Source organism: Sapajus apella, unplaced genomic scaffold (assembly GCF_009761245.1).
Source record: "Sapajus apella isolate SASKATOON/1434 unplaced genomic scaffold, GSC_monkey_1.0 scaffold58, whole genome shotgun sequence".
Taxonomy (NCBI): Eukaryota; Metazoa; Chordata; class Mammalia; order Primates; family Cebidae; genus Sapajus; species Sapajus apella.
In genome coordinates, this window is record NW_022436998.1 from 3731470 (window position 1) to 3757936 (window position 26467).

The window sequence follows — 26467 nt, forward strand, 5'->3', positions numbered from 1 at the left end:
TCTCTCTGATGTCCAGGCTGGAGTGCAGTAGTGTAATCTTGGCTCACTACAGCCTCTGCCTCCCGGGTTCAAGCGATTCTCATGCCTCAGCCTCCCAAGTAGCTGAGGTTACAGGCACACAACACCATGCCCAGCTAATTTTGGTATTTTTGGTAGAGACAGGGTTTCACCATGTTGCCCAGACTGGTCTCGAACTCCTGGCCTCAAGTGATCTGCCTGCCTCAGCTTTCCAAAGCACTGGGATCACAGGCCTGAGCCACTGTGCCAGGCCAGACGGGGATTTATAACAATCTTGGAATCTTATTCATAGTAAAAATTTTACAACAAGGGAGGAGGCATCACATCACAAGACTAACAAAAGTGAGAAGTCACAACTGACAGCTAAGAGGAAATTAAAATTTAGGCAAAAGCAACTGAAAAAGAACAGTTCAATCACTGCAAGCAGTGACTCGTGTACCTCAATATTCCCATAGTATGCTATAATAAATAAAGTATAGAAACTAATAACCAACAAATAATATTGGTGTCTGTGAATCCAAAAAATGTTAGCTTATGTTTAATACACTCGAAAAGGATGATCTACTGTGGCAATCATTTTAATAGTTAATTTTTTTTTGTGGCAAAAAAAGTACACTTCAATTACTTGAAAATTTCATTTATACAGAATACCTTACTTTCCAGTAATATAAAGTTGGTATTACTGAATAAATAATAAAGTTACACGTTAAACATAGTCTGCAGGTGGCAGACTATAAGGAATAAAAGGGCTTTAAAAAAACAATGGGAAACTGATATCTAAAATATACAAAGAACTCTTAAAATTCAACAATAAGAAAACAACCCAATTTAAAAATAGGCAAAAGACTAGCTTGGGCCAACATAGCAAGACCTCATCTCTACATTAAAAAAAAAAAAAAAATCAATTAGCCCAAAATGGTGGTGCATGCCTGTAAGTCCCAGCTACTCAGGAGGCTGAAATGGAAAGATCACTTGAGCCCATGAGTTCAGGGTTGCAATAAGCTATGATTGTGCCCACTGCACTCCAGCCTGAGCAACAGAGTGAAACCTTGTCTCAAAAATACAATAAAGTAAATAAATAAAAATAGGCAAAAGCTGAACAGACACCTCACCAAAGATGAGAGATAGATGGCAAATAAGCATATGAAAAGATGTTCAACATCATGTGTCACTAGGAAACTGTAAATTAAAACAACAATGAAATACTACTACACACCTATTAGAATGACTAAAACCCAAAACACTGACAAAAAATGCTGGCCAGAATGTGAAGCAACAGAAATTCTCACTCATTGCTGGTAGAAATACAAAATGGTACAGCCACTCTGAAGACAGCTGGCAGTTTCTTATAAAAGTGAACATACTCTTACCATACAATTCAGCAGATGTGCTCCTTGGTATTTACCCAAGTGAGATGAAAACCTACACCCACACAAGAACCTGCACATTAATGTTTATAACTTTTTTTTCATAATTGCCAAAAACTGGAAGCAATTAAGAGTCCTCAGAAGGTAAATGAATAAACTGGTACAGACAAGGGAGTATCATTCCGTGATAAAAAGAAATGGGCTACCATGACATGAAAAGACATGGAAGAACCTTAATTTCATATTGTTAAGTTAAAGAAGCCAATCTGAAAAGGCAGCATATATGATTCCAACTATGTGATATTTTGGAAAAGGCAAAATTAAGGAGACAGTAAGAAAAATCAGTGGCTGCTAAGGGTTCAGAAAGAGGGAATGATGAATAGGTGGAACACAAGATTTTGGGCGTAGTAAAACTATTTTGGATAATACTGTAATGGTGGATACATTATCACTATTGTACATTTGTAAAAGCCTATAGAATCTACAGAAGAAAGAATGAACCCTACTGTAAAGTATGGACTTAGTCAATATATCAGTATCGGCTCATCAGCTTTTTTTTTTTTTTTTTTTTTTTTTTTGAGACAGAGCTTCACTCTTGTTACCCAGGCTGGAGTGCAATGGCGCGATCTCGGCTCACCGCAACCTCTGCCTCCTGGGTTCAGGCAATTCTCCTGCCTCAGCCTCCTGAGTAGCTGGGATTACAGGCACGCACCACCATGCCCAGCTAATTTTTTTTTGTAGTTTTAGTAGAGACGGGGTTTCACCACGTTGACCAGGATGGTCTCGATCTCTTGACCTCGTGATCCACCCGCCTCGGCCTCCCAAAGTGCTGGGATTACAGGCGTGAGCCACCGCGCCCGGCCGGCTCATCAGTTTTATAAATGTACCACGCTAATGCCTGATATTATTAAGGGGAACTATGTGTGAGTAGGAGGGATAAAAGGGTGTATAGGAACTTGTACTTTTCCCTCAATTTTTTTTCTGTAAATTTAAAACCGCTATTAAAAATAAAATCCACTTATACTAAAAGAACCACATGAAAGGAAAATATCTGGTAAGAGGTCTATATAAAATGGATTTAAGAATTCACAAATGTTTAGGCAAAAATCATAAAATTAAAGGAAAAATAAAATGAAAATTAAGAATAACCCATGCCAATTGTCATATCAGCCCATGCCTGATCAACTGAGAATTAGAAAACAGACCTGACAGTTGATCCTCAGAGATGTGGATTAGACAAAACCAAAAGGATAATGCATAAAAAAAATTTACAGATGTTTATTCACAGAAGTTCAACACAGTATCATGCTGCATGTTAAAGCAAGTCTACACAAAATGTTCCTAATTCACATGAGAATGTGTGGTTAGTGAACACAAATAAGGCACTTACTTGCTACTTAGTCACTATTTTTAAAAGATGACTGGCCCAAACTTTAGTGCCTATGTATTAACAGCATGCTAGAAGAATGAATTTCTAATTGATAGCTCCCTAAATCTAGGTATTTTGTTTGACCTATAAGGTTAAAGAATGGGGCCGGGCGCGGTGGCTCAAGCCTGTAATCCCAGCACTTTGGGAGGCCGAGGCGGGTGGATCACGAGGTCAAGAGATCGAGACCATCCTGGTCAACATGGTGAAACCCCGTCTCTACTAAAACTACAAAAAATTAGCTGGGCATGGTGGTGCGTGCCTGTAATCCCAGCTACTCAGGAGGCTGAGGCAGGAGAATTGCCTGAACCCAGGAGGCGGAGGTTGCGGTGAGCCAAGATCGCGCCATTGCACTCCAGCCTGGGTAACATGAGTGAAACTCCATCTCAAAAAAAAAAAAAAAAAAAAAAAAGAATGGGAATGTGCAGGCCAGGTTCGGTGGTTCATGCCTGTAATCCCAGCACTTTGGGAAGCCGAGGCAGGCAGATCACGAGGTCATGAGGTTGAAACCATCCTGGCTAACATGGTGAAACCCCATCTCTACTAAAAATGCAAAAAATTAGCTCGACAGGGTGGTGTGCACCTGTAGTCCCAGCTAGTCAGGAGGTGAGGCAGGAGAGTTGCTTAAAGCCAGGAGGCAAAGGTTGCAGTGAGCCGAGATCGCACTACTGCACTCCAGCCTGGGTGACAGAGCGACACTCTGTCTCCAAAAAAAAAAAAAAAAAAAAAAAGAGCGGGTTATGTGAAGCCGTGTGTATAAACAGAGCAAGGATTACTCAGCTCACCACAGGCTTCATTTACACACTGATATTACATGAATGATCTCTGTAGGCATTTCAGTGTGTGATTCCTGAAGTACACTAACCTTGAAAATAGCATGCTCTTAAGATTGAAAAATCTTTAAATAAAGGCAAGAGCCTGGGAATTCCATGGTAAATCTTTAAAAGTTGTAATCTGGAGCTTCAAATGCAGCCTTCTAAGCTGGGCCATGGGTTCTGCCAACCACCCAACTGTCAACCATACAAGGGGCATGCAAAGACTGACAGGTCTCTGGCAGGAAAAGACTATTCAATCATTCATTCATTCAACACATATTTACTGAGGACTTCCTATGTGTTAAGCACGTGCTGAGAATACAACGTAGGACAAAATATTAAAATATTTCTGCTCTCACAGTGATTGTATTCATTTACATGGTTACCATACCACTAGGCCCAACATTGTCCTGATCTTTGGATATAGATACAACAAGGGTAAGCTAATGATCAGGTTTACTTTATAAAATTAATTTGTATAAGTTTCACGATTGCTATTATTTATCAGTTCTTACCTGGTCCTGTGTTGATAATAACGTAAACAGAGTTTCCAATGCTGCTCTTCGAACTGATGATATAGTGTGATGCAAAAAAGGCCAGACACGTGGAACTAAAACTGTGAGTGACTGTTGAATACTAATAAAGAAGACACAAATTAATCTTACTTATTCTAAGTTGAAACTCTGTAGATACATTATCTAAATATCATTCTCATGGGATGCAGTGATGCTGACACCATGCGACTTTTCTGATGAATAAATTCTTAAAAGATAATACAGTTTTCATATCAACATTCATGTAACAATGTCCTTCATAACTGTTACTGTAGCACTAGAAGAGCCAGAGCAAATGCAGTCAAAAAGAAGGGTAGATATACTAACATAAGGTTCCTCTATGGCACTATTGCCATGAGTCACCTTTATTAAGTTAGGACTCTCCAATATAATTGTTCTTAGGAAAATCGTACATGTATCCTAGCTGGTAGTCAGCCTACATATGATCAGGATTGCTAATCCTTACTCCTTCCCCATGGCTAATCCCAACAGGCAGATATACATAATTTCCATCCTCTTTTGGGGCCATCTCTGTCATGTATTAAATGAGCAAGTGGTGATATGGCAGCAACTTTGAAATTTATTATCCTGGTATAGCACTACTAAGTTAGGAAAACTCAAATTTCTTCCTTCTCACAGACTAAGTTTTAAATGGGGAAGCAAACAAAGCCAAGTCTAGACTAACTTGGGCCATAGGATTCCTGTCACATTCATGAGCTACTTGTAAAAGTTACTTGGAATTAGGAGATGATTCATAACCAGCATTTGATATATATGATTCTACAGAAAAAGACATGAACAAAAAATAATACACCACTGTAACTATTTGGTCTTTTGTGGTTCCTCCCCAGCAGCCTATCTTTTAACACTATTTTCATTACTTGCCAGTTTGTATGAACATTACTTCTGGTATTCATTTTCATATTTAGCAAATTTATAAAATTCTAACTTAAATACATGCACACACAGACATAAAAAAGCCCCACAAAATACATAAAAGCATTATAATAAAGTCTTGTTAAGTGTGTAACTGTTCATGCTCCAGATAACATGCTGCATTTCTTCTTACATAAGGTAGAAGAAAGTATCTGCCAAGTATTACAATGTATGAAGCAAATATGAAACAAAAAAGAAGGGAAACTACATTATTTCACAATGGATTAGTAGAATTTTCACTATATTCTTTCTTATATTATCCAATTTTTCTGACACTGTCCATTAAGGCCCATAGGCCAAGTTCATTCCATTCATTTTTGTTTTTAGGTGAAAATTTTATGAGTACACAGGCACATTCATTCTCTTATGCATTACCTATGTATAGCTGTTTTCACACTACAGTGACAACTTAGTAGTTCTGACAGACTGTCTGGCTCACAAAACAAAAATACTCACTATTTGAGCCTTTGCAGAAAAAGATTACCCATCCTTGATTTACAGTAATTAAAAACCCCTTCATCTTGCAGCTTAAAGAGGGCTTTCACATAGATTAACTCATTTAGTTTGTGCAGCTTTCATTAGTAATGGAAGCACTGAAAATTAGGAAACCCTATAAATGTACTACCACTTCAATTTGTCTCTTCTTTTGCTTTTATAAGCATTTATTTTGGTATTCCTTCTTATGGGCTGTCCAACTAATCTAAACTTAGCATTAAATTACTACCAGTAGGTCAGTCATTATTTGAAACATTTTCTACAGGTTTTTTAAACATCTAGGGGTTTCATGGGAGATGCTCATAGAGTCAGAAACCATGTATAAGCATAATTATATGAACATTCACTGAACATCCTCACTAGGATAAGAACAGTAATTAATTTTCTCACCTGTGAATTCTTTAAAGTTGCATAATAATTTTTTCTTTTCTATCTCTAAGGAAGCTATTCTTTAAGGACACTTATCTCTAATAATATTCAAGGGCCACTCTAAAAGGTAGGGAATGTGTTAATCAGCTTAGCTGAGCTTCATGTATCAGGACAGGAAAATTGGTGACACTAAATTTTTGAAAAATGTTTTTGGCTTCATTCGATCTCTGCCTTTGGACATTACATTATCATCTATTCCCTTCCTCACAAGTAATTAATTAAATCAAGAACAAAAGTTGAAGAGATGAACATTACCAAAAAAAAGTTCACAGAGGAGCAAGTTTTAGAAAATGTAAAGCCGATGTTCAATGATAATTCTGTTAACTAAATGTTACTAAATAAAGCTAAAATTCCACATTCTAGGACTAGAACTGGAAATATTATTCAATAATTATATTTCTAAAGTAAAGAACAAGATGATGAATTATATAACTGAAATATTTCAAGGGTAAAGAAAATGATCTTTTAAGCTCCTGCTCCAAATGGCTAGAGAGTAAAAAAGACAAGGCCTTCTGAAAATAGTAATCTTTGGCAACTCCAACTTACACAGTACTATTCTTAAAGGTGCTAAAATATTGCATGTTTAGTCTGAATTATCTGGAGAGGTATGTAAAGGCTTTTCACTTTATTCCACTAATTAGAAATAATTACCTGCATTGTTGGACCTGAGGATAAGTTAGCAAGGATGAAAGGAGAGTCATAATACTATTTGTTGAAGCTGTTAGATCATCTAATTCCAGAAGAGCATCCCATAATGTATTTATAATGAAGGGTACCTATAAGATCAGTTTTCAAGAAAAGTTATCAGTTTTGCACAAGATATTCACAAGCCCTGCCAAATGGTATCCCAGCGGTTACTACGATTCAACAACATATGCAATTCCAATGACCTTGGACAGTGTCAGTTTTGAGCAAAGTTAAGAAGGCGACACTATTCGCCTTTAACAATTCTCTATTCCCTCTTTTTAGCACCATTCAACTCTACTTTCCTTCCTGATCAGACTCATAATGGGTAGGAGAATTCAGAAAACAAAATAGCCAAAACTATTTCATGTAAAAAACTAAACTCTGAAAACAACAGAGCATGGAGACACAAGACATGCCACTCTATGTAATTCCACTGCATTTAAAATGACACTAATCATCATTAAAAAAACAAAATGTAGTTTTTAAGCTCTTAAAATACTGCTTGGTGTATTTCCAACTATGTGTTCTGATTTTAATAAGGTGAAAAGTCAGCTAGACCTTAAAAAAGTCATTTTAAAAAATGAGACTAGAGGGGTGGGTATGAAGGGTCACATGAGTAATCTCAGCACTTTGGAAGGCCAAGACTGGGAAGATCTCTTGAGCTTAGGAGTTTGAGACCAGCCTGGGCAACACAGGGGGACTCCCTCATCACTACAAAAAATAATTAAAAAATTAGCCAGGCACAGTGGCATGTGTCTGTCGTCTCAGCTACTTGGAAGGCTGAGGCAGGAAGGACTGCTTGAGCCCAGGGGAGTGAGGCTACATGTCACCCACTGCACTACAGCCTGGGTGACAGAGTGAGACCCTAGAAAGAAGAGGAGAAGGAGAAGGAGAAGGGAAGAAGAAAAAAGTACAGAACAGACAAGACAAGACAGAGAAGAAAAGGAAAGGAGAGGAGAGGAGAGGAAAGAAGAGAGGCAAGAGAGGAGAGGAGAGCAGAGGAGGGGGAGGGGGGAAGAGTAGGAGAGAAGAGGAGAAGGAGGGGGGAGGAGGGGAGGAAGAGAAGGAGGAGAGTAAAGGGGAGGGTAGGGGAAGGGAAGGGAGGAGAGGGGAGGGGAGGGGAGGAAGGAAACTAGATTAAAAAATCAAATCCAAAAACTAAAATAGAAATAAACAAAAATCCAATAAATCTAAAAACCAGAAATAAAATAAGGAAGAAATGGCTGCTCTCTTCCCAAGAAGTTCCCTATATATTATGTACATAAAGGGAAAGTAGACAAATGGATACAATTCACTCTTCCAAGTCAAGATTGCATCCATCAGAGGGCTGTTGGTCAAAAAAAAAATTGAAGATGAAGGAGGAAAAGGTACTCAATGTATTTTCTAATACTCCATATATCTCAAATGTAAACAAACTCTATAGGAAGAAATTGTAAAAATAATTTACCTTTTGTGTCTGAAGATAGACAAGACTTTCTACTACAGGCACTAATGATGCTGCGGCAACAGCTCTGACATCATCATCAAGATCCTGGAGTCCTTCAATTATTCTAGTTAAAACTTTAGGCAATAAAGTATTAATTACATCCTGTAAAACAGTACATGAAAATAAATTAATTTTCTATAGTATGCTTTATTGTGCTTAAACATTTTAAAATTTAAATTTGTCACATGATAGCTAAATTCTAATACCTAGAGTCATACACTGCTTAACAATGAACAGATTCTGAGAAATACACCAGGCAATTCTGTCATTGTGTGAACATTATGAGTGTACCTACACAAACCTAGACAGCATAGCCTACACCACACCTAGGCTATGTGATACAGCCTATTGCTCCTTGGCTACAAACCTGTACGGCATGTTACTGAACTGAATACTGTAGACAACTATTAACAAAACAATAAGTATTAGTATGCCTAAATATAGAAACGGTACAATAAAAATACTTATAATCAATAAGTATTATAAGTACAATAAAAATGATTATAATCTTATGGGATCACCATTTCATATATGGCTCATTATTGACGGAAACATTGTTATGACTGTACCTTCTAGAAAACAATCACATAAACAAAAATATAACATCAACAGAAGCCTAAATAATTCCACTTGAAAAAGACTACAAGGGCATCAAGCACTTTATGAGACGTAAAACATTAAAACATGTTTTACAGGTAAAACTATGAATTCTCTGTGTAAATACACACACATACAAACCCCTCTGCTAAATCCTAGCCTCCATTATCTCATTCAGTGACACCAAAAACCAAAGGGAGAATGAGAGTGAAAGAAAAGCCATTCTCTTCCTGCTTCTCATTATTCCAATTTAATGTCTTTTCATTTCCCCCAACAGAGCCAGCCTCCAGAGGTTACTTCTGTGATCATATACTAGGAATCTCACTGAGAACTGGTCTCACTATGAAATAGAGATAATGTTTCGAAAACCAGTAAGGTGTTTTCCGTGTTCATATAATTCTGCTGTCATCTACACAGGCTAGAGTGCAGAACACAGAAAAAAAGATTTTGTTGGGGGGGGGGGGGGGGGGGGGGGGGGGGGTGGCTGCCACAGGAAGAAGAGAACTAAAGGGGCCAGGAAAAGCAGGGAAGGGAGCAGAGGGAGAAAAGAGTTGGACAGAGAGCTCAGGTCTATGAGCAGAGTCACAAAAGAATGTTTTGTTATTTGGCAGTTAAAGAAAGGAAAAAAAAAAAGACAATCTCAGAAAATTTCAAAAGGCCTTTGGGCTTGCCTTTAGAGACAGAAAGGGAGGTTCCAATCTGTTAGACATGAGCAAGAGAAGGGAAGAAAAACTGGAACAGAGCATTAAGTAGCCATAATGGATAGTGAAATGCATAGGCCAACGCCTAACACTCTGACAATGCTGGTCCCGACTGGAAATTATTCAGGGAAATTAAACTGGTAAGAAAAGGTCCTGGTCTCTCTCTAGCCCCTCATTCATAACCACTCCTTTACTTTTACATCTCTTCTTTTTCCTCTACACTCACTCTTTGCTGACCCATTATCCTCAGTCAAGACAACTGTTTGTGGAAGTCCCCAATTCTGTTACTAGATCTATAGTGAGGAAGTAGGGAGAAAGAGAAAAGAGATGTTTTACTGGCATCTCATATTGGAAATCAGAATCAATTTTTCCACAAAAATGTTATGTGTGTGTATATATAGATTACACAGCACTTATTAGTTTAGTAAAGGACTTTAGATATATTTATATATGAAATAGGTTTTTGTGGGCCAATCTAAGAACCAAATTCCTAGCCAGAATGTATCAGAGTTTTTAATAACCCACTAAGGGAACATAAATGTTTCTAAGTAGAAGATTATATACATCTGTAGTTTTTTTCATCCTAGATGATGTATAACATTACAATACACATTGTTTTATAAGACATGCCATTTAGTTTCTAGTTCTAGTACTAACCCTAACTAGTTTGTGACCTTCGGCAAGGTATCTAATTTTTCAGAACTTATTTCCCTATATGAAAAGAATAAGACTACATGCATTTTCTTCTTATAAGCCTTGTCATAAAGGATGAAAGAAAAAACACTGACAGTTTATGTAAAAAGTACATGGCCATATTATGGGTTGCTTGATTTACACTTTGATGTCTACTGCTGTATGTATACTGCATAACTTGGCACCATGTCGTACAGCCCTCAGAGCATGTATTCAATACTTAAATGAGTTAAAACAGTGAAACCAAATCATGAAGAGCACTGAATTAACTGTAGCAATGAATTCAAAAGGTAAAATAATCTTTGACCTTAAGAGCAAACAACGTAACTAACCATCTTTTGATTTATACATAAATTCTTTTGAGCGCCACCTATCTCTACGATACTGTCTCAAAAAGGTAAATCTTGGAAGACTGGTTTCTCTGTTAACAGTAAGAATCTACGGCCATTTCATGTAATTAGTGAAAATAAACTACGAGGGGAAAAAAACTCTCCCACATACGCTTCAAAACTTGAAGTATTTACCTGACGGACTGCCAAAGCATATTTTATTCCCAGCAGGCCACCATGTCTAACTTCCCACTGTTCTTGTGTAAGTAATTTTAGCAGCACATCCACAGTTTTATGAACTCCTGTTTCATTCATGTGTTTTAAAACCACGCCTAATGTTTGAGCACAAGTTTCACGAACTGGTGCCACAACCTACAGATGAAAAAGGAAGAAAACTCGTATTTGCAAAAAACGTATTTTGTAGAATCTGAAATTTGACTGAGCAAAGCCTCCCTTAAATGATACTTACTTCATCAGAAACAAAGTCTCCAAATCTGTCTAATGCAAAAACACAAAGGAGTCTAATAACCAAGTCTTCCAACCATTCTTGATGCTGCTGAATCATCTGTGAAAACATAATATACATATTTTTAACTTTTTTTTTTTAAAACAAAGATCACACTTTGTACTGGGGTCTGGGGGGACACCTTAGATCCAAAATCAAAAATAAAACATTGGGACAGATTACTTTAGTTGTACGAACAACCAAAAAGTAGAACAGTCCCAATTAATGTTTTTAATATTAAACATATCCCATATCCCATTTCAGTATTAATTCAATTCAGATATATCAAAATTCTTAAAATTCATGTATTATATTGTTACTTGCACTCCAAGAGAAATTAAGAAACTAATTACTTGACGTTGTTCTCCTACCAAACACACCTGTCACATATCTACTATCTATCCTATTACCAGTGTCTCCAGGCTATACCAATTATGTTGCTCACTGACCTCTCAGCTAGCCTCTTATTCATCTTACTCTACTTTTCAATCCATTGTATGATATTTACCTTTTCATATCTCTTCCTCTTATTTACCTCTCATTCCTACTTCATGGCACATACTCATTACTTCTCTACATTGGAAAAAGACACCAGCTATTAATACTTGGTGATAATTGTTGCATTAATACACTTACCTCTTCTAAAGTGCTGTCACCCATTTTACCACCACTTTTCCCATGAGCTTTAAGAATTTCCCTAAGTCCAGTGCCTGCACCATGTCGAACCTGAAAAGAACCAAGAAGCAAATGTCAGTGGTTAAATGTTTAAGAAAAGTTGTTTAACTTTTCTTCAATATGAAATAGGGATACTGGGTTTTTAGGAAATTAGAATAAACTAAGTGGAATTTTACAAGAATGTATTTTTCTTCAAAATACATTCAAAAGAAGAATTACACATATAAATTTGACTGTTTTTGGTTATATGGAATTTTTTTAAAAATCAAGCAAGAAAACAGCTATTCTCAAATCCTTCTGAGATATAAATCCACATTGCTGTCACTCTCTTAACCTCTACCTTCATTTAGCACTATCCATAGCAAGGGAGAGAAAAGAAAGTATCATATATTCTTTTATTTTTTTTGGGGGGGGGAGGGGACGGAATCTTGCTCTGCTGCCCAGGCTTGAGTGCAGTGGCATGATCTTGGCTCACTGCAACCTCTGCCTCCCAAGTTCAAGCAATTCTCCTGCCTCAGCAGCCTGAGTAGCTGGGATTACAGGCGCCCATCACCACACCCAGCTAGTTTTTCTATTTTTAGTAGAGATGGGGTTTCTCCATGTTAGCCAGGCTGGCCTTGAACTCCTGACCTCAGGTGATCTGCCCACCTCAGCTTCCCAAAGTGCTGGGATTATAGGTGTGAGCCACTGCAACCAGCTCAAGGTGTTTTTTATAATCCCATGCATTTTCAAAATATGTGTATCAAAACTAAGCTCCAGGCTGGGTGTGGTGGCTCACACCTGTAACCACAACACTCTGGGAGGCTGAGGTGGGCTGATCACTTGAGCTCAGGAGTCTAAGCAAGACTACCCTGGCCAACATGATGAAACCTGGTCTCTATTAAAAACACACAAAAAATTAGCCTGGCATGGTGGCATGTGCCTGTAGTCCCAGCTACTTGGGAGGCTGAGCCACGAGAATTGCCTGAAACTGGGAGGCAGAAGTTGCAGTGAGCCAAGATCGGGCCACTGCACTCCAGCCTGGGCAAGAGTGAGAATCCATTTCAAAAAAACCAAAAAGCAAAAAACCTAGCTCCAAAGCTACCAATGACAAGCGAATCCCAAAAGAAGACAACACAAATAAAATGTCTCATGATTAATGTATCACTGTACCCCTAAGGATAAATCACCTTTCTTTGAGAAGGTGAGGATACTTTCTACAGTGTCATCTGGAAAAAAACAAGCCACTGACACTGTGCCCACTTATTAAGACTCTATGCGTTATGATTTGAGGAACTTTAAACAGAATTACACCAAGGAAAGGCAACTAAAAGAATTCTAAAGAAAATTTTTTTTTAAATTCCACAGAGGCCAACAGAAGGGAGAGACCATAGTTTGAAACTACCAATCCTCAATGTCAAGCAGAGGGACTTCACTCTTTCTCCTCTTCTACATATTGGGACCTGCTCAAGATGTTCTCTAAAGATTTCAGAGGCAAAAAAGCTGGTTTGGAAACTACTGCTCTTGATCAATAAAAATAGTCCACTTCCAATAGGAAAGGAAGTATTTTTTTACTGCCTGGGAGAGATATGCAAGCCTTTGGATTATAAACAAAGGAAAAACGAAAAGAAATAATTCACTAAAGAATATGATTGAAAGGATATGAAAGGTGAAAATCAATCTATAGTTTTCTATTTAGGTCAATATGACATGCCCTGAGTCCTGAGACGAATATAGAAGAACAGGGATTCTGACAAAGTATATTGCTCTTGACACTGTTCCCTTCATTAGGACAGAAAATATAGCTGAGAGAAACTGTAATGAAGAAATCTTACCTCCCAGGAGGGATTAAAAAGGTCATTGCAAAGTTCTTCACAAAAGCTTTCCAAAGGCCATTCATTTGTCTGAATAAGAAAAACAGAATTACTACTAGTTCAAAAGGTCTACTTTATGCTAACAATTTAAGTAATTCAATAAATTTTATTTGTGGCTCTAGTAGTAGCAATCAAGCTTTTAAAATTTAATTAAGTTTAATGAAGATACATTTTTACTAATAAAACTTCTTTCAATCAACAGATTATTCAATACTTTCTTCTGATGCATGAGTTTGAAAAAGATTATTAGCAATTTTAATAGATACTTTAGAGCCTTTCAAGAGTACCTCTTCAGTTAAGGAAGAGCTGTCTGGAATATTATCAATCAAGACTTTGGAATCATTTGCAGACTGATTAATGACAACATTTGCTATTTTTCGTCTCTTTTCTTCTGGCTCCCCATCAGTGCTATCATTGCTAAAAAATAAAAGTCACCAGTTAGAAAATGAATAAAGCATAATATGAACCACAATGAATGAACAAAAGATAACGTGAATCATGATGAATTTAAGAGAATCTATCGTTTGAACAAATGTTTTACACCATATTCTGATTATATGATTTACTTAAAATCCCATGTATCAAACGACTAAGATTAACTGCTTAAAAATTTTTGAGCAAAATATATCCTAACAACACTATAGGTTGGTGAATTATTTCGTTCAAATTGGATCTTGAATTTAACAGGTCATTTTTCCCTCCTCTTAATCAGCTGCTTATCTTTTTTATAACCTAAATCTGGTCCAGCATAATACTAACTTTTATAGGCTTTTGTGCACTAGAGAAAACTAACACACTAAACAGTACAGTATAATCTAACCAGTTCTTGAAAAATATGGAGAGATAAACAACTGACCAATGAAAAAAGCACATAGATAATTTAAGGAAATGTTATATTATGACTTAAAAAACAAAAATATTGAGACTAGCCTAATATTGGAAAGGAGAGGACAAGCGAAACAACTTTTATTCAGTATTTAGAAAAGAAAAACTTAGCACATTTTAAAGCACATACAGCATTATTTTCTACAAATACATCTCCCCTCTCTCCACCTTAATAGTGAAATTTATTTGGTCAGCCATTTTTTCCATAAGGTGATAAAAGAAATCTGAGCCTCCCTCTCCTCATCTCCTATTACTCTTCCTTTAATTACCTCCACATCTAGCCACATTAGTAGGTCACCCTAAGTCCCTGAACTTGTTAGGCTTGTTTCCCCTGCCAGGCATTTGTCCTTGTAATTTCCTCTATTTGTAATGTCTTTTCCTAGATATTCACAGGACTAGCACTCTCATTTCTTCAGATTGTTACTCAAAAGTCACGTCTATTAAGCCCTCCCAGACCATCCTATCTAAAATTACAAACTCTATACCCCAAACATATTTCACGTTTCTTCCCTGTTTTATCTTCTTTTCTTTAACTCTTATCATTAACATGATCTATATTTTATATATACACACATACTATATTTTGTTTATTTATTTCCCATCTTTCTCTCCCTCCAGACTGTAACCCACAAAGGCAGGAATTCTTATCTAGTTTATTCACTTGTATCCTCAGGGCCTAGAACAATATCTGGTAAATAGAAGGTATTTAATAAATGTTTGTGAAATGAATGACTCACGAACTCTGAAAAATAAAGTCTAATATTTCCAACATTCAAATCTTTGGCTAAAAGTGCTTGTATGAATAAAAACCAGTAGAAACACTTATTAGGTTACTCTATGATCTTAATGAGCTGTTAACTTCTAAAAAATCTTGTCATTAACAAGCTAAATAAAAAGTCTACAGTTAAAGACTTAATCCCAAGTATAAATTTCTACCAAGTAGATGTTTATTTATCCCCCTTTGTGCCTGGCTTTTAAACCTAAACACTTTTTAGCTTTATGTGAATACATATAACAAAAAGTTCTGTTATCTGCAAACCCTATTTTCAGAGGCTTTAATTAATTCAGCATTTACACAAACATTTCCTGAACACCATTAAAGATTCTTTTTTAACAGATCTGAGTGGGGCCCAAGAACATGCATTTTTGGCCAGGTCTGATGGCTCAAAATAATAATCCCAATGCTTTGGGAGGCCCAGGCAGGAGGATCAGTTGAGCCAAGGTGTTCGATACCAGCATAGGCAACACAGGGAAACCCTATCTCTACAAAAAATTTAAAAATTAGCCAGGCATGGTGGTGCACACCTATAGACCTATAGTCCCGGCTACTTGGGAGGCTAAGGTAGGAGGACTGCTTGAGCCTGGGAGTTTGAGGCTGTAGTGAGCTGTGATTGTGCCACTGTACTCCAGTCTGGGTGACAGAGTGAGACTGTATCCAAAAAAAAAAAAAAAAAAAAAAAAGAATCTGCATATTTTTTATAAGCCCCTCAAAGAACCCCTGAAGGAAATAGTTTTGAACCACCCTTTGAGAAATGCTGCTCTAAGCCATGCATAGATGATCACTTTTAGTAACTCATGAAGAAATTGAGGACAGTGATTTTACCCACAGAGTTCTTTTCTTCAACAGGAGGACAGAAACTACCCTAGATTATCAACGGCTATTTAGCATATCCCCAGCTTAGGAAACAGGTGAGGTAACACCATGACAATTACCTCCCATTTTACTAATGCACTATCTTAACTTGTGGTCCTTAGACATCTCTCTGACTTCATTCTCTACCACTCTGCTGTGCACCCATCCCAATATAGAAGGCTGTACTGCCCTTCTAATTTGTTCCTTGAATATTGCATGTTTAAGGCATTTAAACTTGTTCCTTCTGCCTGGAATGCTGTCCCCTTTGGAGATCCTCAGCCCTCATTCAAAACTGATAATTAGTAGGAAAAAAAGTCTGCACATGCGGATTTTCTGGGGAAGCAGTCTCAGTCCATTGTAACAATACTCTCTGACAACTGAGTAAGAGAATCCAAACAATACTCCCCAGTTAAACATAGTGTCAACAGAATGTTTCTATAAATCAAGCAGACACAGATTAAAGCCACATAGCACTACTGTTTTAAGTAAATAAGCAGAAAAAAAATTACTACCTCTTCTCGTTAGTTTCCACTGCATCCCTGGATCTCTGTTTTGCAAATAACTTCGCCATTCTTTTAGCTTTGTTCTTCTGTCTATTGCTCATTCCTGCTCGAAACTCTGAGTCAATCAATTCAGCTGCCTGAAGAGTCTAAAAGAATAAAAGAATGATGACTTGGAACTTTTGAAATTAAAATATATGCCTATAGTCTCAGCCTCAGAAGAAGACCAAGTGTATAAATTTCAATATATATATATGTCGATCACATTCTTTTTTGACAGCCTCACATTCTTCTGTTGTATGACCATACAATAATTTCAGTCTTTTCCTCCTTCTTCTCTACTATTCCAACTCCCAATGGATACACCTAAGCTTCTTAACTTTTTTATGCTACATTATGAGGCACAAATGTATTATCCTAATCCACAGAGAAGGCTTTGAAGAGGCAAGACTTCAAAATAAAAATAGTATCACCAAAAAGTTATGAGAATAAACGTCAACAAAAGAAACTGATCATCACCATCTGCTGAAATAAATTATTATAGTCTTAAGTGATTGGTCCAGCAGGCTACAGTCCAACTTAGCCCATATGCCCCTTTCCTCTTAACTACTCACTGCCTACTCCTTTTGCTTTCTTTTCCATTCTCACAAGACACTATAAAGCCTGTGTGTTACATTTTTAAGCTCAAGCCTAAAAATCCCTTCTGTGCCTAATTGTAAGATTCAACTGAAATCTATACTTCTACAACCAGTTAAGGTCACTGGTGTGGATATTCTGCTGCAGTCTGGATCAAGAACCACTGGACATATACAAGGCAATGCAGCTATAATGACCTATGGCAATAATAAACCTTAAGCAACTTATCCCAAAGGTCCACGATATATAAACCTGGATAATGCAAACCTCAAGTTGGCATTGCCTATCCCGCACCCAATTAATCTGATATGTACAGACCATTTTCTCTAATACACCTGCCCATTCATTTTCTTACAGCATGTTCAATTACCCATACTGTGATCATGTGATTGCATTTTTATTCTGCTTTATCTTATTCTATTTTCCTCTTTATCTTCTAGTTACATCTTACGCTTTCCTTTCTATCCCATTTCCTTCTGTTTGTTTCAGGGTGTTGCTATATTTCGGCCTCTTCATAATCTCTCTTTTTCCTTTTCTAGTATCTGCCTTTTTCCCCCTTTATTCTGCAGAACTTATTCATCATCACATATGCCCCCAACCCTAAAAAATACACTTTACAAATTCTAATGGTTTAAAGTACCACTTGTATAAAGGCAAATAGAACCGTTCTCTACTGAAGCAAAGGAAATAGCCAAGAGAATGACAAGACAGGAAATTCATAACTGCAAAACAGGAATTTTAAATGCAGCCCATAGACCCCTAAAACAACACTGGGGGTCAGGTAAAAGAGTACTGAACCCCTTGAGATGTAATATCTCATTACATGTGCATTTCTCTGAAGAGAGAACCACAGCTTTTACCAGCACTTCAAAAGAGTCTGTGGCATACAAAAATGTTAAGAAGCACAAACGTATCCACTGGGAACTGGAATAGAGGAGGAGGAAGAAAAGAGTGAAACTATGGTATAGCCACAAAACAAAACAGCATGAAGCTATCCAAAAAAGAGTATGATCAATCTGAATATATTGATATATTAAGCTGTATGAAGTGAGAAAAGGCAAATATGGCTTAAAATGTGTATATATATGTGTGTGTGTGTGTGTATGTATATATATATACATACACACACACACACACATATATATACACACATACACACGCACTTGTACGTATACAGGAGTTTCAGAAATTATGCACAAGAAACTTAAAAAGCGTTGCCTATAGGGCATGGAAATGTGTGTCCTATTGACAAAAAACTTCCTTTTACTCCATATTGTATACCCCTTTTTTGCTGTTCACAAGTTTTGTCATATTTCTCACTTAAATAAAAAAAAGAACAGATCATAACACTAAAGACTTCTACTACCATAACTATGATAGCCCTTACTATCTCTCACTCTCCCAAAAAAATTACTTTTCCCTACATCAAAGAACAAAACAAAAAAAGAACAATTGGAGCAACTAGAATCTTTCAATACCAGTAACTCCTAAAAGGTCTACTACAACAGTCCAGTGTCTGGGAGGAGGGTTGAGCTTGCCTCTATAGAATCTGTTATCAGAAATCTGGTTTAAAAAGATGTTAAATTATGGTGGCACTAAGTGGCAACAAGCAGAACTAAGCATAACATTTTCTTAAACTATAATTACATAAGCAAAATGAAGCAAACCCTTTGTATTATTACTTGCAATCAAATAACCAAACGTTTTACCTACAGGTTGTTTGTTTACAAGGGCTGCTGAAGTTGGGGTATAATCCAAATCTTCATCATTGAAAAGTTCTTCAGTACTCATTCCAATTGCTTCTCCCATATTAAGGCCAAGTTTCTTCTGTAATAATTTTCGTTGGCGTGCTATCCTCTCTTTAGGATCCACCTCGCCTTTCAACAGAAAAGAAATACATTTTCTCCTAATCAGTTATGTTTTTTTTTTTCTTTTGAGACAGAGTTACATTCTTGTTGCCCAAGCTGGAGTGCAATGGCGTGATCCGGACTCACCGCAACCTCTGTCTCCTGGGTTCAAGTGATTCTCCTGCCTCAGCCTCCCGAGTAGCTGGGATTACAGGCATTTGCCACCATGCCTGGCTAATTTTTTGTATTTTTAGTAGAGACAGGGTTTCACCATGTTGGCCAGACTGGTCTCAAACTCCCAACCTCAGGTGATCCACCCCTCTTGGCCTCCCAAAGTGCTGGGATTACACGTGTGGGCCACTGCGTCTGGCCAAGAAGTTTTCTAATATGTGCACATCAGACTCCATCAAAATAAAAAAATACACTATTAAAACACACTTCTGCCAATAAAACAAACCATATTCATGATAATCTCTGAACATCTCATAAACTCTGTTCCTAATCACATCAGAAAACAGTGTTCTTTCTAGTTAACAAAACATTCTGGAAGTTTTCATTGAGATCCCCCTGTCCCCCAACTGTCAATTAGTAAATATATATAAAATAATAAGATTCAGGTTCATTCCTAGGCCAGGTGCAGTGGTTCACACCTGTAATTCTAGCACTTTGGGTGGCCGAGGTGGAAGGATCACTTGAGTCCAGGAGTTTGAGACCAGCCTGGGCAATGTATGGAGACCTCCCCCATCTCTATAAAAAGTAATTAGCAGGGCATGATGGTGCACGCCTGTAGTCCCAGATACTTGGGAGGCTGATGTGGGAGCCTTGCTTCTGCCCAGGAAGTCAAGGCTGCACTGAGTTGTGATCAAAACACTGCACTCCAGCCTGGGAAACAACCAGATCGACACCCTGTCCTTTAAAAAAAAAAAAAGAATTCATCCCTATGGAAACAAATCAATTTCCTTTTACAGCTACACCTTGTAAGTCCTATGAAAGCTCTAACTGGGCTAAAAAAAAAAATCTAGATTTTGTTCAACAGTAAAAGAGCTCAACAAACAAATACTTATTCCAAGGATAGCCTTTATGCATTCTGAGCTGATACGGCCCTTATACAGTATCCCAAATAATAAAGATAAGAGAATAAAAGCAGACAGGTTTTTAAGTGTCTCAAGTAAAATCCTCAATCCTTCAGTGCAAAACGGATAAAACAGGACATACCAAAGGGCATTTAAAAACAGAAATTTGGCCTTAAAACAGCTAAGCTGTAAAGGACAGTTATACCTTATTGAAAAAAAATTGACATTTTAAAAATAACGATCTGCTTCTGATAATGGCTAAGTTAGTTCCTACTGGACTAACCCTCTGCACATAACAAACTCTGGCCAAAACGGAAAAAGCAAACTACCTAAACGCACTGGGGAAAAAAAAAAAAGGCATTGCTTAGGTGAGTTGTCAGTACTTAAAAAGATGGAAATGGCATGAAAAGCAGCTATATATATATACACAAAAGTTTTCCCTTTTTGTAGCGTTTAGCCTTGAAGATACAGCTAGTTCATGAAATGTGGGGTGGCTAAAATTTGAATTAAAAACCTAGTCTTCTTTTTTTTACCTACCCACCAAAGGACAAGGTCTCTCACTCCAATATCCAGACTGGAGTGCAGCAGGCACAATCATAGCTCACTGCAGCCTCAAACTCCTGGACTTAAGTGATCCTCCTGCTTCAGCCTCCTGAACAGCCAGGACTATAGGTACACATCACCATTCCTGGCTAATTTTTTTTTTAATTTTTAATTTTAGAGATGGGGCTTTCTATGTTTGCCCAGTCTGGTTTTGAACTCCTGGCCTCAAGCAGTCCTCCTGCCTTGGCCTACCAAAGTGCTGGGATTACAGGCATGAGCCACTGCACCTGGCCAAAACCCACAGTCTTTCTGGCTTGAAGAATGAGGAGAGAGTTAGGGACCATTACAACCCCAGGAAGGTAGAAAAGGAAAACCCCAAAAAGAGAAGGCAAGAGAGAAGGAGGCCAAAATTCTCTGTAAACTCAGCCCAAATCTCTGGTTGACCCCTGAACTATGCATGCACAGCTCCAAACAATGCAGCTAAAGCTAAAATCTAAAAAGCTAAAATTGAGATTTGAGCTATTGCCCACAGCAAAGAACAATGAGTTTGCAATTTTGAGTTCCACCAAATTAAGTATCTGCTAAAACAAGCAAGCAAAACAATCTTTGGAAGAATATAACAGAATCTAGTCTGCACTGCGTAACATTCATAATGTGCAGAATAAATGACAAAATTAAACAAAAGCAAAGAAAAGAAAATGCAATACATTTTCAAAAGAAAGACAATTAATGGAGACCAACTCTGAGATGACTCAGATGTTAGAATTACAAGGTTTCAGGGTTTTTGTTTGTTTGTTTTTTGAGACAGGTTCTTGCTCTGCTGGTGAGGCTTACTGGAGCCTTGTCCTCCCAGCTTCAAGCAATTCTCTCACCTCAGCCTCCTGAGTAGCTCGGATCATAGGCATGTGCCATCACACACAGCTAATTTTTTCTCTTTTTTTTTTTTGTGGAGGTGGGGTCCCTCTAGATTGTCCAAGCTGGTCTCAAACTCCTGGGCTCAAGAGATCTTCCTTCCCCACTCGGCCTCCCAAAGTTCTGGGACTACAGGTCTGAGCTATTGCATCCAGCTAGGATGCAAGATTCGTAAGCAACTAATAGAATGATGCTCAATGTAAAAGAAGATACTGTCACAATGAATGAAAGACAGGATACCTTAGTAGAGAAACAGAAACTATAAAAAAGAACCAGGCTGGGCACAGTGGCTCACATCTATAATCCCAACAGTTTGGGAGGCTGCAGGAGGAGGATCACTTCAGTCCAGGAGTTCAAGACCAGCTTGGGCAACATGGCAAAATCCTATCCATACAAAAAATTTAAAAAAAAAAAAAAAAATAGAATTATAAGCTTTAAAAGGGTGAATTAAATAATGTACAAAATATGCCAATATAATTTTTCTTTTTAAAAGAAATTCTGGGTCAGGCATAGTGGCTCACACCTGTAATCTCTGCACTTTGGGAAGCCAAGGTGGGCAGATCGCTTGAGGCCAGGAATTTGGGACCAGCCTGGATAAAACAGCAAGACCCACATCTCTACAGAAAAAAACTTAAAAAAAATTTTTTAATTAAAAAATTGAAAAAACATTAAAATTTTTTAAATGAAAAAGTTTAATTCTTAAATTAAAATTAAATTTAATTAAATTTAAATTTAATGGTGGCACATGCCCGTGGTCCTAGTAAGATGGGAGGATTGCTTGAGCCCAGGAGTTCAATGCTGCAGTGAGCTATGACATTAGCACTGAACTCCAGCCTGGACAACAGAGATCCGGTCTATTAAAAAACAAATAAATAATAAATAGTTCTAAAACTGAAAATGTCTGAAAAAAAAATTTTTAAACCACTGGATAAACTTAACAGCTTAATGGAAGATAAGAGGACAAAGTGCAAGTGAACTTAAAGCAATACAAAGTGCCCAATCTAAAGAACAAAGAGAAGAAAAGATATAAAGAAACAAAAGCCCAAATACGAAATTAAAAAAAAATTCTATTTATGATAGCAACTTGTATTCTACAAACTATAAAATATAGTGAAAAAATTTAAAAACTAAGTAAATGAAAATGTTCATGCATTGTAAGAATAGATATTGTTCATATACTAATATTTTCCAAATACAAATAAAGATTCAACACAATTGCTATCAAAATCCCAGCTGGCTTTTTTTGCAAACATTGTCAGACTGGTCCTAAAATTCATATGGAAATGCAAGAGATTGAGAGTAACCAAATCTTGAAGAACAGAAACAAAGTTGGAGGCTCACGTGTCTCGATTTCAAAACTTACTATGATGCAACAATTAAGTCAGTGTGGTACTTGTGTAAAAAAAGACATCAACAGAATAGAATTTAAGAGTCCTGAAATAAACCTATGTGTCAATGGTCAACTGATTTTTGACAAGGGTTCCAGAGCAATTCAATGGGAAAGAGAACAGTGCTTTCTACAAATAGTGTTGAGACAACAGGATAGTCACATGCAAAAGTGTGAAGTTGGACCCTTAACCTCAAAACATATACAAAAAATAACAAAATCAATAAAAGAAATAAAAAATAAAGCTATAAAGGTCTCAGAAGAAAACATAGAGGTAAGTGAATGATCTTGAATTTGTCAAGTTTCTTACATATAATACCAAAAGCTTGAGAAACAAACAAAAAATACATAAATTGGACTTCATCAAAATTAAAAACTTTATGCTTCAAAGGATACCACAGAGGAAATGAAAAAACAACCTATAGAGCAGTAGAAAATATATGTAAATCAGGCCGGGTGTGGTGGCTCACGCCTGTAAACCCAGCACTTTGGGAAGCCAAGGCGAGTGGATCACCTGAGGTCAGGAGTTCGAGACCAGCCTAGCCAACATGGTGAAATCCCATCTCTACTAAAAATAAAAAAATTAGCCAGGTGTGGTGGTGGGTGCCTGTAATCCCAGCTACTGTGGGAAGGAGCTGAGGCAGGAGAATTGCTTGAACTTGGGAGGTGGAGGTTGGAGTGACCAGAGATCGCACCACTGCATTCCAGCCTGGGTGATGGGGTGAGACTCTGTCTCCAAAAAAAAAAAAAAGAAAAAGAAAAAAGAAAACGTGTAAATCATATATCTGGTAAGAAGCTTGATTTGCAAGCATATACTCTTTTTTTTTTTTTTTTTTTTTTTTTTTGAGACAGGTTCTTGCTCTTGTTGCCCAGGCTGGAGTCCAATGGTGCGATCCGACTCACACAACCTCTGCCTCCAGTGTTCAAGCAATTCTCTTGCCTCTGCCTCCCGAGTAGCTGGGATTACAGGCATGCACCACCACACCCAGCTAAGTTTTGAATTTTTAGTAGAGATGGGGTTTCTCTATGTTGGTCAGGCTGGTCTCGAACTCCTGACCTCAGGTGATGCACCCACCTCAGCCTCCCAAAGTGCTAGGATTACAGGCATGAGCCACTGTGCCCAGCCAAGAGCATATATATACTCTTACAACTCATAATAAAAGGGCAAATGACCCAATGAAAAATGTGCAAGTTATATGAATTGACATTTCTCTAAAGACATACAAATGGTCAATAAATACATGAAATGATGTTCAACATCACTAGACATCAGGGAAATGTAAATCAAAAATTCCACTCCTAGGTATCCACCTGGGAGAAATGAAAACATATGTCCACTTGTACATGAATTTTTATAGCAGTATTTTTCAAAACAGATAAAAGGTAAAAAAACAACTCAAATGTCTATCGACTGATGAAAAGATTTAAAAACTGGTTTTCATACAATGGAATATTATTTGGTTATAAAATGAAATACTACCACATCATGTCCATTAGGATGACAACTATCAAAAAATAGAAAATAACAAGAATTGGCAAGAAATTGGAACCCTTGTGTGCTGTTGGTGGGAATGTAAAATGATGAGACTGTTAGGGAAAACTAATGGCAGTTCCTCAAAAAATTAAAAATAGAATGACTATCTGATCCAGCAATTTACTTCTGAGTATATAACCCAAAGAACTGAAAGCAGTAACTCAAACAGATATTTGTACATCCATGTTCACAGCAGCATTATTCACAATAGTTAAATGTGGAATAAGCCTGTGTCCACTGATGGACGATGGATAAACAAAATTTATATACATATAATGGACTATTATTCAGCCTTAAAAAGGAAGGAAATTCTGTCCTATACTTCAACACAGATGAACCTTGAGGATATCATGTTAAGTGAAATAAGCCAGTCACAAGAAGATAAACACTACAGGACTCACTTACATGAGGCATCTAGAATAGTCAAATTCATGGAGACAGAAAGAATGGTGGTTGCCAGGGACTGGGGAAATGGGAAATGGGGATTTGACATTTAATGGGTATAGTTTCAGTTTTGCATGATGAAGACTTCTGGAGACCAGCTGCACAAAAATGTGACTGTACTTAAAATGGTTAAGATGGTAAATCTTATGTTATGTATATTTTACCACAATTTTAAAAACCTGATAAATTCTATAACAGTAATAAAATTTAGATAAGAAAAAAAGTACTGATATACACTATCACATAGATGGACCTTGAAAAATCTTCTCTCAGGTAAAAGCCAGTCATAAAAGACCACATATTGTATGATTCCATTTACCAGTCACATGTCATTTAATGAGGAGTACATTCCAAGAAATGTGTCCTTCAGTGATTTTGTGGTTGTATCAACATCAGAGTGTACTTAAACCTAGATCTAGAGTCTACTACACAGCTACATTGTATGGTACAGCCTGTTGCTCCTAGGCTACAAACCTGTATAGCATGTTATTAAATACTGTAGGCAACTGTAACACAATCGTAAATATTCATATATCTAAACATAGAAAAGGTACAGTAAAAATATGGTAATATAATTTTGTGGGACCACCATTGTATATATATAGTTTGTAGACTGAAATGCTGTTATGTGGTATGTGACCAAATATAAAATGTTGAGAATAAGCAAATCTAAAGAGACCAAAAGTAGACTCGTGGTTGCTGAGAGAAGGGAAGGAAGAAGGAGGATAAAAGAGTAATAAGCTAAGGATATGGGGTTTCTTCTTAAAGTGACGAAAATGTTCTAAAATTGACTGTGGTGATAGTTACACATATCTGTGAATATATTAAAAACCATTGAATTGTACACTTTAAATGATGAATTATATAATGTATAAATTATATCTCAGTAAAGCTGTTTGAGCACTTTTTTTAAAGATTGCTCTACCCAGGAGAGAAAAACACTAGGCATCCAAAAGACTGCTTGATCACAACCCCAACACTTACACAGAGCCTAAAACTGGTCCTCTGATTCCTGGGGAAGTCCTATTTAGGAAAATAATCTACACAACCAGCTGCAAAGAAAGGAAACCCAGACCAATATGTATACTAATCATATTTAGTATCATTAACATATATCAGGAGACAAACACAGATCAACAGACATTTAAAGAAAACCTAGGCCGGGTGTGGTGACTCACGCCTATAATCTCAGCACTGTGGGAGGCCGTGGCAGGCAGATCACAAGGTCAAGAGATCAAGACCATCCTGGCCAACATGGTGAAACCCCGTCTCTGCTAAAAATACAAAAATTAGCCAGGTGTAGTGGCAGGAGCCTGTAATCCCAGCTACTCAGGAGACTGAGGCAGAAGAATTGCTTGAACCTTGGAGGCGGAGGTTGCAATGAGCCGAGATCGCCACTGCTCTCCAGCCTGGGCAACAGAGACTTGTCTCAAAAAAAAAAAAAAAGAAAAAAAAAAAAGAAAAAAAAAAGGAAAAAAAAGAAGAAAGGAAGGAAGGAGGAAGGGAG

The 26467-nt window shown here is 37.2% G+C and overlaps 1 protein-coding gene across 4 annotated transcripts in view; it reads right to left on the minus strand.

The window, feature by feature from the left end:
- Nucleotides 1-26467, minus strand: part of BTAF1 (B-TFIID TATA-box binding protein associated factor 1) — a 99575-nt gene that overhangs the window by 53313 nt on the left and 19795 nt on the right. For 3 of the 4 annotated variants that reach the window (XM_032245545.1, XM_032245548.1, XM_032245546.1), the window contains 10 exons: nt 18934-19097; nt 16597-16733; nt 13854-13983; nt 13528-13596; nt 11675-11764; nt 11003-11098; nt 10729-10905; nt 8175-8315; nt 6692-6816; nt 4142-4262 (listed from right to left, as the gene is read on the minus strand). In XM_032245545.1, the coding sequence (XP_032101436.1) occupies nt 4142-4262; nt 6692-6816; nt 8175-8315; nt 10729-10905; nt 11003-11098; nt 11675-11764; nt 13528-13596; nt 13854-13983; nt 16597-16733; nt 18934-19097 (1250 nt within the window). The remainder of the gene's footprint in view (nt 1-4141; nt 4263-6691; nt 6817-8174; nt 8316-10728; nt 10906-11002; nt 11099-11674; nt 11765-13527; nt 13597-13853; nt 13984-16596; nt 16734-18933; nt 19098-26467) is intronic. The other variant, XM_032245547.1, reaches the window with a different exon arrangement.